At 40.0% G+C, this 14167-nt stretch overlaps 1 protein-coding gene and 1 non-coding gene across 7 annotated transcripts in view; both read right to left on the reverse strand.

Moving 5' to 3' along the window:
* The window catches only part of TTC7B (tetratricopeptide repeat domain 7B), a 250364-nt gene that overhangs the window by 181411 nt on the left and 54786 nt on the right, over positions 1-14167 (reverse strand). For all 6 annotated transcript variants that reach the window (XM_077910343.1, XM_077910344.1, XM_077910342.1 and 3 more), the window contains one exon: positions 872-1002. In XM_077910343.1, coding sequence (XP_077766469.1) covers positions 872-1002 — 131 coding nt within the window. The remainder of the gene's footprint in view (positions 1-871; positions 1003-14167) is intronic.
* Positions 5119-5248, reverse strand: LOC144321476 (small nucleolar RNA SNORA11). Its single transcript, XR_013387132.1, has one exon. It is a non-coding gene; the product is annotated as a small nucleolar RNA SNORA11 (small nucleolar RNA).

The following is a 14167-nucleotide window of genomic DNA, read 5'->3' on the forward strand; positions in this document are numbered from 1 at the left end:
GGTGTGAAGGGGAAAATATTAATGTCAAGCCTTGGTTCGAATGCCAGGAAACTCTGCCATGGGCAGAGATGGCTGGAGCCCATTGTTATCAGCAAAAGTAAGTGACATTTACGAAGAATCCAGTATATTTCCGCGTCGGGACAGGATGCGGGAAAAAATCCCTTTATTTACAGGATCTTTTACAGTCCCTACCAGAAATGAAGTAGAAGCTATTATGCTCCTTTTATAGATGGTGAAATTGAGACAGAGCATGAAGGAACAGTAAAGAGCAAAGCCAAAAGCCAGCGATCCTTCCAAATGGACAAGTTGTGCAAACCTGGCTGGTGTGCCTGATGGGGCCTCTATAACCTCCTCTGCCCAAGGGTGTGAACTCAGGGCCTCCTGCTCCGGTGGCCCCCTTGTCAGCTGCTGGTTCCACCACAGGTGACTGCTGACTGCTGGCAGTAAACCCTCCCTGAAGATCTCAGGGGATCCACACCTGCTCCAAGTCGGTCAGCCAGGAGTCCCCAGCAGCCTTTCCATGTAGCTACTGAGGTAAAGCCTCCCAAACCCCAGATGCACATCATGTTGGCATATTGTCCAGACAAGTACAAATGGAGCTCAACCTACTTTGCACAGGAGAACGTGAATGACTAACCAGCTCCGGGGCGCACTGTCATTTCTGCTCTGGGGATGTTAAAACGCTTCCCAAACGCTTTTCCCGAGGTGCTACAATCACCACCAGCTCCTTTGCACTGAAGAACATAAGTAAAGCTTTGCATCCAGAGGCAGATGTGCTGAAGGTTTTCCAGAGGATGAGCACAGTTCTCTAGAGTCGGACTGGAAATTTTTAAAAATTATCAACTGGAACGAACACACGGTCCTCACTTACCCTTTCTATCTCTTGGAGGTAGAGTAGAGCAATGTCCCCTGCTTTCTCATAACAGGTGATGACATCCTGTTCCCGGTCCACGTGGAGGTTACTGGTAGAAGAGGAAACAGGCAACTTCTCTAAACAAAGTCCTTAAAAAAAAAAAAAAATACAAAACCTGGTTGAGTTGTTTTTCGTGGAGCTTAGTTTTTCAACATCACTCTAGAGGGCCAGAAGATGGCACGAGGATGGCACCAACTGTCCAAAGAAGCAAATGCTCTGCCTTCTACCCTCCCTCACTGAGAACATTTGACCTTAGTATCCAGGTGGAGAATCTGATCAGGTACTATACCATGATCCCATTCAGATGTCACAGAGCTTCTCATCCAAGGACATTGCAAGGTCCTTGGAGTAAAGCAAAGCTAGGCTCACAGCACAATACTAGCTAAGGAATATCTTCTATCCCAAAAGGTCCACTTAACTGATTGAACATAAACATGATATTAAACGATCTTGGGAGTCTCAGTTACTAGGAAAATCTTCCTAGTATCTCCGGAGCTTCAGAGTTTTGCAGTCACCATAGCGCCACAGACCAGAGATCAGTTATGGGCTAAGAAAATACCAGAACTGCTTTGTGGGCATTTCTTTGGAGATGGAGATCCTCCTTGCCAAGAGAGAGCTCAGGGCCGGGATGTATGAAAGCACAAAGGGCTAAAAAACGAAACAAAACAAAACAACCAGTGTTGGGAGGAGCAGCTGGTGCCTGAATGACCACCAACCTGTAGGTCTGCTCTGGGCAACCAGCCGGGAGCAGCAGGCCCCGGGGCTCCACTCACAACCTGGTAGAGAGAGGGCACGCTGCAGGGAGGGGGGCTGGTGCCTCCACACAGGAGGGCCTCTGCTGCCGTGAGTGCCCTGGGACACATATATACACACATGTGACACTCATTCCACTCCAGGCAATGGCGCAGGATAGGGTTTGATACTGACAGAAATGGGGTCTGGAACTGGAAGAAGCCAGAGAAATGCCCCCAGAGAACCCACTCATTTTACAGACCAAGAAGCTGAGATCAGCCACAGTAACGCAAGTGACTCGCCCCAAACCTGGCGAGTCATGCAGCCAGCCCATGACACAACAGGAATCTGAACTCAAGTCTTTGGCCTTCCAAACAATAGTCATCCACTTGGTTGCTAACTCTCAGAGCGGATGCCACTCCAGACAGGGCGCCAGACACATCAGCAAATGACCCACAGTTTCATGTGCCATCATTTTGAGAATGGCCTCTTCCAAGCTGCTCTTATCAAACAGTGCTTGTCCCTCCAGGCTGCAAAAATCCACGAGAGACAGCTGTACCAAACAGAAAGGAGGAGAAATCACTTCTGTTCACAAGGAGCCAGCAACGGCAGGCAGCGTGCCTGGGAGCTCACAGATTATGAGTCCATCGCAGAAGGTATGGCTCGAAGATTTTATTTTATTTTTATTTTATTTTATTTTATTTATTATTTTATATTTTATTTTATTTATTTTTTTGACAGCTGTTATTGAGGTAACATTGGCATATAACAAGCAAAACATTTTGTCAATATTTCATCATGATGGGTTTTTTTGTTCTTATTTAATTTTTTTTATTAATACCAAAGTCTACAGTTAAAACTGCATCAGGGTTCACTGTGTTCTGTCGTTCACAAGTTTTAACAAATTCATAAGGTCATGTCTACCGTTACAGCACTGTACAGATTTGCTGCCCTAAAAACATCCCATGCCCCTCTAATTCATCCCTACCTTCCTCCTCCTGAGCCCCTGGCCCCACCACTCATCTTTTCACTGTCTTTACCGTCTTGCCCTGTCCAGGGTGTCAGACACTTGTAATCCTGCAGCACACAGCGTTTTCAGTACCAGCCTTTTCAGACTGGCTTCTTTCACTTCTTTCACGTAGCATTTAAGGTCCCTGCACATCTTTTTGTGGACTGATCATGATCACTTCTTTTTGTTTCTACATAATATCCCATTTACTCATTAATCCATTGAAAGGCAATTGATTCCAAGTTTTGGCAATCATGAATAAAGCTGCTATAAACATTCATGGGCAGGTTATTGTGTGAACATAGCCTTCAACTGAAATGCTTAAATATGAGTGAGACTCTGTAATAAATAGCTAAATAAATATACTTTGTTTACAAATAGCAGGACACCTGGGTGGCTCAGCGGTTGAGCATCTATCTGCCTTCAGCTCAGGGCACGATCCGGGATCCAGGATCAAGTCCCGCATCTGGCTCCCTGCATGGAGCCTGCTTCTCCCTCTGCCTGTGTCTCTGCTTCTCTCTGTGTGTCTCTCATGAATGAATGAATGAATGAATGAATGAATGAATGAATGAATGAAATCTTTAAAAAAAGAACAAATAGCTTTGAAACAATATTATAGTTAGCTTTGTAAGACACTGCCAAACTGTCTTCCAGAGTGGCTGTTAACCATTTTGCATTCTCATCAGCAAGGAATGAGACTTACTGTTGCTCAGCATCCTTGTCAGCATTTCGTGTTAATCAGTTTTTTGGATTTTAGTCATTCTTTTAAAAAAAAAAAAAAAAAAAAAGATTTTATTTATTTATTTATTTATTTGTTTATTTATTTATTTATTTATTTGAGATAGAGCACAAGCGGGAGTAGAGGAGGGGGAAAGGAAGAGGGAGAAGCAGACTCCCCACTGAGCATGGAGCCCAACTCAGGGCTCTATCCCAGGACCCCAAGGTCATGACCTGAGCTGAAGACAGATGCTTACATGACTTAGCCATCCAGGCACCCTGAGTTTAGTCATTCTAATAGGTGTATGGTAGTGTATCCCTGTTGTTGTAATCCCTAAAGACATACAATGCTTTTTTTTTTTTTTTTTTTAAGATTTATTTATTCATGAGAGACACAGAGAGAGAGAGGCAGAGACACAGGCAGAGGGAGAAGCAGGCTCCATGCAGGGAACCTGATGTGAGACTCGATCCCAGGTCTCCAGGATAACATCCTGGGCTGAAGGCAGGAGCTAAACTGCTGAGCCACCCAGGGATCCCCCGATGCTTATTTTCCATCAGTATACTTCCTTTGGTGAAGTGTCTGCTCAGATCGTTGGCCCTTTTTTCAACAGGGCTGTTTGTTTTCTTATTGTTGAGTTTTACGAGTTCTTTGTATATTTTGGATACTGGTCATTCATCACATATCTGCAAATATTTCCTTCCAGTCTATGACTTGTCTTCATTCTCTCAACAGTGCCTTTCACAGAATGAAAGTTTTTAGTTTTGTTTTTTTAAAGATTTATTTATTTATTCATGAGAGACACAGAGAAAGAGAGAGGCAGAGACATAGGCAGAGGGAGAAAGAAGCAGGCTCTCTGTGGGGAGCCCAATGTGGGACTGGATCCTGGGACTCCAGGTTCATGCCCCGGGCTGAAGGCAGATGCTCAACCGCTGAGCCACCCAGGCATCCCAGTTTTTAGTTTTAATACTGTCTAAACTATCAGTTTTTTCTGGCATGAACAACAATTTTGGTATGGTATCTGAAACCACACTGCTTGGGGATTCCTGGGTGGCTTAGTGATTTTGCACCTGCCTTCGGCCCAGGGCATGGTCCTGGAGTCCCGGGATCGAGTCCCACATCGGGCTCCCTGCATGGAGCCTGCTTCTCCCTCTGCCTGTGTCTCTGTCTCTCTCTCTCTCTCTGTGTCTCTCCTGAATAAATAAATAAAATCTTTAAAAATAATAATAAATAAAACTACAGTGCCAAACCCAAGGTCATCTAGATTTTCTTTTTTTTTTTTTTTTTTTTTATTGGTGTTCAATTTACTAACATACAGAATAACACCAGAGGAAGAGGTTTCATCTAGATTTTCTATGTTATCTTCTAGAAGTTTTACAGTTTTGCATTTTACACCTAGGGCTACAGTCCATTCTGAGTTAACATTTGTGAAAAGCCTAAGGTTTGTGTCTACATTTTTGTCTTTTGCATGAGGATGTCCAGTTGCACCAGCACCATTTGTGGAAGAAACTATCTTTTCCCCATTGAATTGCCTTCACACCTTTGTCAAAAATCAGTTGGGTATATTTCTGGCATCTCTGTTCTGTTCCTTTCATTTATTTGTCTATTCTTTCCCCATTTCCCCAATACTATGCTGTCGTGATTACTGTACACCATTTTATTTTAAATAGCTTTACTGAGGGATAATTTATATGCCATAAAATTCACTAGGTTAGGTACAATTCAACAACCTTTATTTTATTTTTTGACACATGTAGGGTATTTGTTCATAGGAAGGCCACAGGTTTTGTGCCCCTTGTCACAATGAACCCAGATTCCTGTTGGGTGTGTTGTAAACAGAGGGGCCATTTCTTCAGGCCCCCTGCTCTGAGCACACCCCTCAACAACTTTTAATAAACTCAGAGTTGTGCAATCACACACAGTGTAGTTGGAGAACATTCCCATTGTCCCCAAATGATCCTTCCACGCCAAGGAAGTCAATTCCCACCCTTGCTTCAAGCAACCACTAATTTGCTTTCTATTTCTATACATTTACCTTTTCTGACATTTCATAAAAACAGAACTACATAATATGTTGCCTTTTGTGTTGAGTTTCTTTCATTTAGCAGAATGTCTTCAGTGTGCATTCAAATTATAGCAGTATTCCATTTCTTTTTATTGCTGTACAGATAGATGGCATTTTATCTGCCCATTTGCCAGAAATGGACATTTGGGTTGTTGCCAATTTGGGGCTATTAGGAATAATGCTGCCATGAGCATTCATGCATAATTTTTTGTGTGGACATATGTTTTTAATTCTCTTTTAATGGGTATATACTTAGAAGTGGAATTATTAGGTCAGATAATACATTTATTTTTAACTATTTAAGAAATACCAAACTGTTTTCCTGTTTTCCAAAGTGGCAATACCATCTTACTATTCCCACCAGCGATTTATGGGGGGGGGGGGGGGGGTCCAATTTCTGCATATGCTGGCCAACACTCATTATTGTCAGTTTGATAATAGCCATCCTAGTGGGTGTAAAGTGGTATCTCATTGTGGTTTAATGGCCGTTTCTGTAATGACTAATGATACTGGCCATCTTTTCATGTGCTTCTTTGTTACCCATATATCTTTTTTTGTGAAATGTCTATTAAGATCTTTTAGCCATTTTCATTGGGTTGTTTTCTTATTACTGAGTTTTGAGAGTTCTCTATATATTGTGAATACAACTTTTCTATCAGATATGTGATTTGCTAATATTTTCTCTCATCCATGAAGTTTTGTCATTCTCTTAACATGTCTTTTGAAGACTAGAAATCTTAAATTTTGATGAAGTCAGATTTATCAGTATTTTCTCTTCTAAATTGTCCTTTGAACTTCATATCTAGGAAATCTTTGCTCAACCTGAGGTTTCTTTTCTTATATATTCTTATAAAACTTTTATAGGGTTAGATTTTACATCAAGGTCTATGATCCATTTTAAAATAACTTTGTACATGTTGCAAGGTAGAGGTCGAAGCTTACTTCTTTACAGATAGATACCCAAGTGTGCCGGTGCTACTTATCAAAGATCTGCCTTTGCAGTTTTGTGAAAAATCAGATAGACATATCTACATTTGAGTCTTTTTCTGGATTCTCTATGCTGTGCCAAGGAGCCATTTGTCTATATTTATGCCAGTATCACCCTTTCTTGACTACTGTACTTTTATAAATCTGAAAGTAGTGTTAGTGTTCCAATTGTGTTCTCATTTATCAGTTTTCTTGGCTAACCATAGTCTTTTACACTTCTATATAAAATCTGCTTGTCAATATATATATTTTTAAGTTGGCTAGGATTTTGATTGAGATTATGTTGAATTTATAGATCAATTTGGGGAGAACTGGCATTTTAACAATATCAAGCTTTCTGACCCAAGATCACAACACGCCCTTTCATTTATGTAGGTCTTTAACATCTCTTGGTAATGATTTGTCGTTTTCAGTATACATGTATTGCAAACCTTTTCTCTCAGACTTACCCTTAAGTATTTCATATTTACTATAGTGTTGCAAACGGTATTATTTTAATTTCAATTCTCTTTGGTCCATTGCTATAGATTTTGGGGGTCCCTGGGTGGCTCAGTAGGTTAAGTGTCCAACTCTTGATTTTGGCTCAGGTCATGATTTCGGGGTCATAGGATAGAGTCCTGTGCCAGGCTCCTCCCTCAGAGTGGAATCTGCTGAAGAGTCTGTCTCTCCCTCTCCCCGTCCCCACCTAATATAAGTAAGTAAATCCTTAAAAAATACAATAGATTCTTGAATAGTGATCTTGAATTCTGTAACCTTGCTAAGTTTACTTATTAGTTCACCCATCATTTTTGTGGATTCTCTCAGAATTTGTATACAAGACAATCATGTTTGCAAATACAGGCAGTTTTGCTTCATCCTTTCTAATCCAGGTGCCTTTTATTCCTCTGTATTGCCTTATGCCTTATTACACAAGAACCGCCAGCACAATGTTGAATGTAATGGTGAGGACAGACATCCTTATCTCATTTCTGTTACGAAGAAAGCACTCAGTCTTTCCACCATTAAGTTTGATGTTAACTGTGAGTATTTCACAGATGCCCTTTATCAGGTTAAGGAGAAGCTCTTACACATCAACTCTGCTCTGAGTTTATATCAAGAATGGATGCTGGATTTTCTCAAATCCTTTTTCTTTGTTCATTGAGATAACCATATGGCTTTTTTTCGTTCTTTTTTTAAAAAAATATTTTACTTATTTGAGAGAGAGTGAGCAGGCATGAGTGGCAGTGGAGGACAAAGGAAGAGGGAGAAGCTGGCTCCCCGCTGAGCAGGGAGCCCAATCTGGGGCTTGATCCCAGGACCATGACCTGAGCTGAAGGCAAATGCGTAACTGAGTCCCCAGGTGTCTCTCTTGTAGTTTTTTCAACTGGTGAATTACACTGACTGATCTTCAAATATTAAAACAAACTTCCTTTCCTGAGATAAACCCCAATTACCATGATATAGTAACCTTTTTTATGCTGTCAGATTTGACTAATGTTAAATTTTTGCTTAAAATGTGTTTCATCTACATGCATGAAGCATATCTGTCTGTAGTTTTTCTGTAATGGTTTTGGTATTTGTGTAAATGCTAACTTCATAAAATGACTTGAGAAATATTACCTCCTCTTCAATTTTCAGGAGGAGTTGGTGTGGAATTGTTATTTTGTTCTTAAATTTTTGGTAGAATTTACCAGGAAAGCCATCTGGACCTAGAGTTTTCTTTGTGGGAAGCTTTTTAACTATATATTTAATATCTTTGATCTGGGACTGTTCAGATGATCTCTTTCTTCTTAAGTGACTTTGGTAGTTTTTATCTTTTGAGTAGTTTGTCCATTTCTTCTGAGTTGTCAAATTTATCGACATAGTGTTTTTTATAATATTCCCTGATCTTTTTAATATCTATAGAATCTCTAATGATGGCATCTGTCTCATTCCTGATTTAGGCAACTTGTATTCTCTCTTTTTATCCTGAAATAGTCTGGCTAATGGTTTATCACTTTTCTTGAAACTCTCAATAAAGATCTGTTGATTTCATTGATTTGGTTTCACCAATTTTTCTCTATTATTTTCCTGTTTTCTATTTATTTCTGTTCTGATTTGTATTACTCCTTTTCTTCTGCATACACAGGATTTGATTTATTCTTCCTTTTCTCATTTCTTACGGTGGATACAAAAGTATAAATCTAAGACCTTTTTTCTTCCCTAATATAAGCATTTAGTCACAAATTTTTCCCTAAGTACTCTTTTAGCAATATCCTACAAATATGTTTTCATTTTCATTCATTTCCCAATACTCATTTAACTTTTTATTGCTTCTTTAGAAATACATTGTTTATTTATGATTTTATTTCTCCTCTTTATTTTTTTTTTTATTTCTCCTCTTTTATTCATGACCCTAATTAGCCAAAGGAATGTTGAAAAAGAAAATCAAAGCTGGAGGCATCACAATGCCTGACTTCAAGATATATCACAAAGCTGTGATCATCAAGACAGTGTGGTACTGGCACAAAAACAGACACATTAAAAAAAAAAAAAAAAAAAACAGACACACACAGATCAATGGAACTGAATACAGAACCCAGAAATGGACCCTCAACTCTATGGTCAAGTAATCTTCAACAAGGCAAGAAAGAATATCAATGGAAAAAAGTTTCTTCAACAAATGGTGTTGGGAAAACTGGACAGCCACATGCAGAGCCACATCCAGAAGAATGAAACTGGACCACTTTCTTACACCTACACAAAAATAAACTCAAAATGAATGAAAAACCTAAATGTGAGACAGGAATCCATTAAAATCCTAGAAGAGAACAGAGGCAGCAATCTCTTTCACTTCAGCCACAGCCACTCCTTGCTAGACATGTCTCCAAAGGCAAGAGAAACAAAAGCAAAAATTAACTATTGGAACTTCATCAAAATAAAAAACTTTTGCACAGCAAAGGAAACAGTCAATAAAACTAAAAAGCAACCTACAGAATGGGAGAAGATATTTGCAAATGACACATTGGATTAAGGGCTAGTATCCAAGATCTATAAAGAACTCATCAAATTCAACACCCAAAAAACAAAAAATCCACAGGCATCTGGGTGGCTCAGTCGGTTAAGCGGTCACCTTTGGCTCAGATCATGATCTCAGGGTCCTGAGATTGAACCCAGCATCAGGCTCCCTGCTCAGTGGGGAGTCTGCTTCTCCTTCTCCCTTTGGCCCTCCCCCTGCTTGTGCTCTCTCTCTCTCTCTCTCTCAGATAAATAAAAAAAAATCTTAAAAAAAAAAATCCAGTCAAGATATGGGCAGAAGACATGAAGAGACATTTCTCCAAGGAAGACATACAATGGCCAAAAGACACATGAAAAAATGCTCAACATCACTCAGCATCAGGGAAATACAAATCAAAACCACAATGAGATACCATCTCACACTGGTCAAAATGGCTAAAATTAACAACTCAGGAAACAACAGATGTTGGCAAGGATGAGGAGAAAGGGGAACCCTCTTACACTATTGGTGGGAATGCGAACTGGTACAGCCACTCTGGAAAACAGTGGGGAGGTTCTCAAAAAATTAAAAATAGAGCTACTCTCTATGACCCAGCAATTGCACCATTGGGTATTTATCCAAAGTGATAAATACATAGTGATTCGAAGGGACACCTCCCCCCCAATGTTTATAGCAGCAATGTCCACAGTAGCCAAACTATGGAAAGAGCACAGATGTCCACTGATACATGAATAGATAAAGAAGATGCAGCATACACACACACACACACACACACACACACAGTGTATATACACACACACACACACAAATGGAATATTATTCACCCATCAGAAAGATGAAATCATTTGCAATGATGTGGATAGAACTAGAGGGTATTCCACTAAGTGAAATAAGTCAGAGAAGACAAATATCATATGATTTCACTCATATATGGAACTTAAGAAAACAAACCAAATAAACATGTAGGAAAGAAAGGAGACATAAAATAAGACAAAAACAGAGAGGGAGGCAAATCATAAGAGACTCTACAGGAAGCAACCTGAAGGTTGCTGGGGGGGCGGTGGGTGACGGGATGGGGTTACTGGATGATGGGCATTAAGGAGGGTGCCTACAATAGCCAAACTGTGGAAGGAGCCTCGGTGTCCATCGAAAGATGAATGGATAAAGAAGATGTGGTTTATGTATACGATGGAATATTACTCAGCCATTAGAAATGACAAATACCCACCATTTGCTTCAACGTGGATGGAACTGGAGGGTATTTTGCTGAGTGAAGTAAGCCAGTCGGAGAAGGACAAACATTATATGTTCTCATTCATTTGGGGAATATAAATAATAGTGAAAGGGAATATAAGGGAAGGGAGAAGAAGTGTGTGGGAAATATCAGAAATGGAGACAGAACATAAAGACTCCTAACTCTGGGAAACGAACTAGGGGTAGTGGAAGGGGAGGAGGGCGGGGGGTGGGGGTGAATGGGTGATGGGCACTGAGGGGGGCACTTGACGGGATGAGCACTGGGTGTTATTCTGTATGTTGGCAAATTGAACACCAATAAAAAATAAATTTATTATAAAAAAAAAGGAGGGTGCCTGAAGTAATGAGCATTGGGTGTTGCATGCAACTGATGAATCACTGAATTACACAGTATATGTTAATAAAATCGAATTGAAATTAAAAATTTTAAAAAGGAATGAATAGTTATCAAATACTTGGGGATCTTCCTATCTCTGATTCCTAAATTAATTATATTATAGTCTGTGCAGTAAGAGGCACATTCCAAAGAAAGGTTTGACTCCTGTGCAGCTTTTGGGGAACATCCTCTAAGCCCTTGAATATCCCACCTCATATAAGTGTCTTTGTATTTCTGGGGCCTCAGGCCATACCAGATAGTTATATTTATGATGTGATTTATGGTGAAGGTCTTGGGCCACACTGTATCACACTCTGGAAGTGCTAAACACTGAATAATTAAGGTTAGTTCCAGGAGCACTCCATTTCTACATGACAAAACTCCAGTAAAAACCCAAAACACCAAGGTATGAGTGAGCTTCCCTGACTGGCAATACTCCCTAAGTGTTGTCCCCCATCATTCCTGGGAGAATTAAGTGCTATCCACTTGAGCCCAGTGGAGGAAGGCCACTGAAAGCTTGAGCCTGGTCTTTCCTGGACTCCACCTTGAGCACCTTTCCCTTTAAGTATTGTAACCTGAAGCCTTTTTTGCAATCAACTGAGACCATGAGTATAACAGCTTTTCTGAACTCTGCGAAGTCTTTCTAGTCAATCACTGACCTAAGGGTTGACACAGGTCAGAGAACATACTTGAACCTTTCCAACATGTTGAAACTTGTTTCTGGCCCAGATTATGGTCAATCTTGGTAAATACTCCATCACCCTCGAAAAGAATGCGTATTCTGTTGTTGGGTGGAGTGTCATTTAATGTCAATGAGGTCAAATTGGTAGACTGTTTTGTGCCAGGGTCTTCTGTCTTCACTGACCAATCGACTGTGTACTTGTTCCATCAAGGATGGAAACGGGTATTGACGTCTCTGAGAGGAACTGTCAGTGGTTGCGTTAGGGCTGAACTCCTCATGGTCTACTTTGACAGTACGACATAACAACAGTACGCCATGTCACATATAGCACAACACCCTTCCAATCGCATCCTCCCATTTCTCTCCTTCCAGTCTTTATCCTCTTATTATGTACATTTTACTTTCACATAGATTATAAGTTCCACCCTACATGGTTATCATTTTCATTGGAATGATCATTTATCTTTTATAGACATTTAAATAATAAGGAAGAACTCATACAGCCATCAATAGAGCTGTGACTTCTAGCGCTCTTCATTCCTTTGTGTGGATTCGTATTTCTTTACTGTATCACTTTCCTTCTACCTAAAGGGACTCCTTTAACATTGCTTATTGTTGCAGTCCAGCTAATGATGGTTTCTCTCAGCCAGTTATGTCTGAAAAAGGCTTTTCTTGGCCCTCATTTTTGAGAGATATTGTCACTAGGTATGGAATTCAGAGCAGATAGTTCACCCCCCACCCATCCCGCACTCTAAAGGTATCCCCTCACTATAGTCTCACTTGCATGGTTTCTGATAATAAATCTACCATCACCATTATATGTGTCCATCTGCATGTAGTGTGTCTTTCTTTCCGGCTGCTACTAAGATTTTCACTTTATCACTGGTTGTGAGCAATTTGGATTATGAAAGTGTTTTGATTCGGCTTCCTTCATGTCTCTTGTGCTTGGGCTTCATTGAGCTCTTCTAGATCTGAGGATTTATAGTTTTCATAACATTTGAAAAATGTCCAGCCATTATTTCTTCAAAAATTTCTAATCTACACGCCCCTCCCCTCTTAGGGGACTCCAATTACATACATATTAGGCCACTTAGAGTCATCCCATCGCTCATTTATGCTCTCTCCACTCTTTACAAAGAATATCTTTCTCTCTATTTCATTATAGATAGTTTCTATTACTTGCCTTCAAGTTTATCGGTTTCTTCAATGTCTAATCTGCCATTAATCACATCCAGTCTATTCTACATCTCAGACATTGTAGTTTTCATTTCTAGAAACTTGACTTATGTCTATTTTTACCTTCCATGTCTCTACTAAATTTTTAAACGGGAGGAATACAGTTCTAATACCTATTTTAATGCCCCTCCACTACTAGATGCTCAATATTCATTCCCTTCCCATTTAGAGCCAAATTTGTTTATGCAGTTGCCAAAAAATAAAAAATTAAAAAATCACTAAGCGCCTCTCTCCAGTGTGAATTCTCTTATGACCTCTTGAAATTTTCTTTGGAGGCGAATTCAAGATAAACTGAACAAATTTAATGGGAGTATTAGTCGAGTTTATTTATATAAAGTACTCAACAAGGGTTTGCTATTATTATTAAGATATTATTACTATCACAACAAATCGTCTTATATTCCAAAACCAAACAAAACTGGACAAATTTACCATTTGGCAGAACAGCTCTAAAACGACCCAGAAGCGTGCACTTGACTGGAGCTTCCTAAATGTGCTTTGAGTGCTCACTTGTGCAAAATTTAAACCACTAGAAAACAACAAAAAGAGATAAATTGTTTCATAATCTGCCCTCTGCTTGTATGAGAAATAACCAAATAATGTGCAAGTCAATATCAGGAATTTAATATAAAGAAAAAATTCTCCAGAGTGTGTCAAAGGGCCAGGAGAAATAAATGAGTCTATTCTTTGGCATTTGCTCTCACTGCAGTCTGGCCCCTGACCACCAATGCTCCTGAAGATGACCAAGGCCCTCAGGGCCCCGCCAGGCCCCCTAAATCAAAGAAAAGCCAAATCTAATTCAACAGTTTGTCTACCATCTGTATTTGGAGGTCTGAGATATTTGAAATCCAGTCATCTAGGGCTGCGATCCATCCACATGCATAGTTGGTAAGAACATCCAACTCATTACACAATGAAAACTTCCACTGTGGGGAGAGACTGGTGTTTTCCGTGGGCCTGTGTTCTAACTGGGGAGATACGTGGACAAACAAGGATTAGGGTGACACATGGGTCCTTGGCAAGGAGTCCATTCTTAGATAGGGGGCCCTTCATGGTAAACACTATTCCTTTCCTTCTACCAAATGCTATGACATTCTTTCCATGTGTCACTGGGCACATCCCAGAGCAATAGCAGAGCCTTGATTTACCACCATCAATTCGTGGCTCTGCAGCTCAGTTCCAGAATATTTCATTCTCTGTCAAAAGCTACTTAAAGGACCT

The sequence above is a fragment of the Canis aureus genome, chromosome 9 (genome assembly GCF_053574225.1).
Source record: "Canis aureus isolate CA01 chromosome 9, VMU_Caureus_v.1.0, whole genome shotgun sequence".
NCBI lineage: Eukaryota > Metazoa > Chordata > Mammalia > Carnivora > Canidae > Canis > Canis aureus.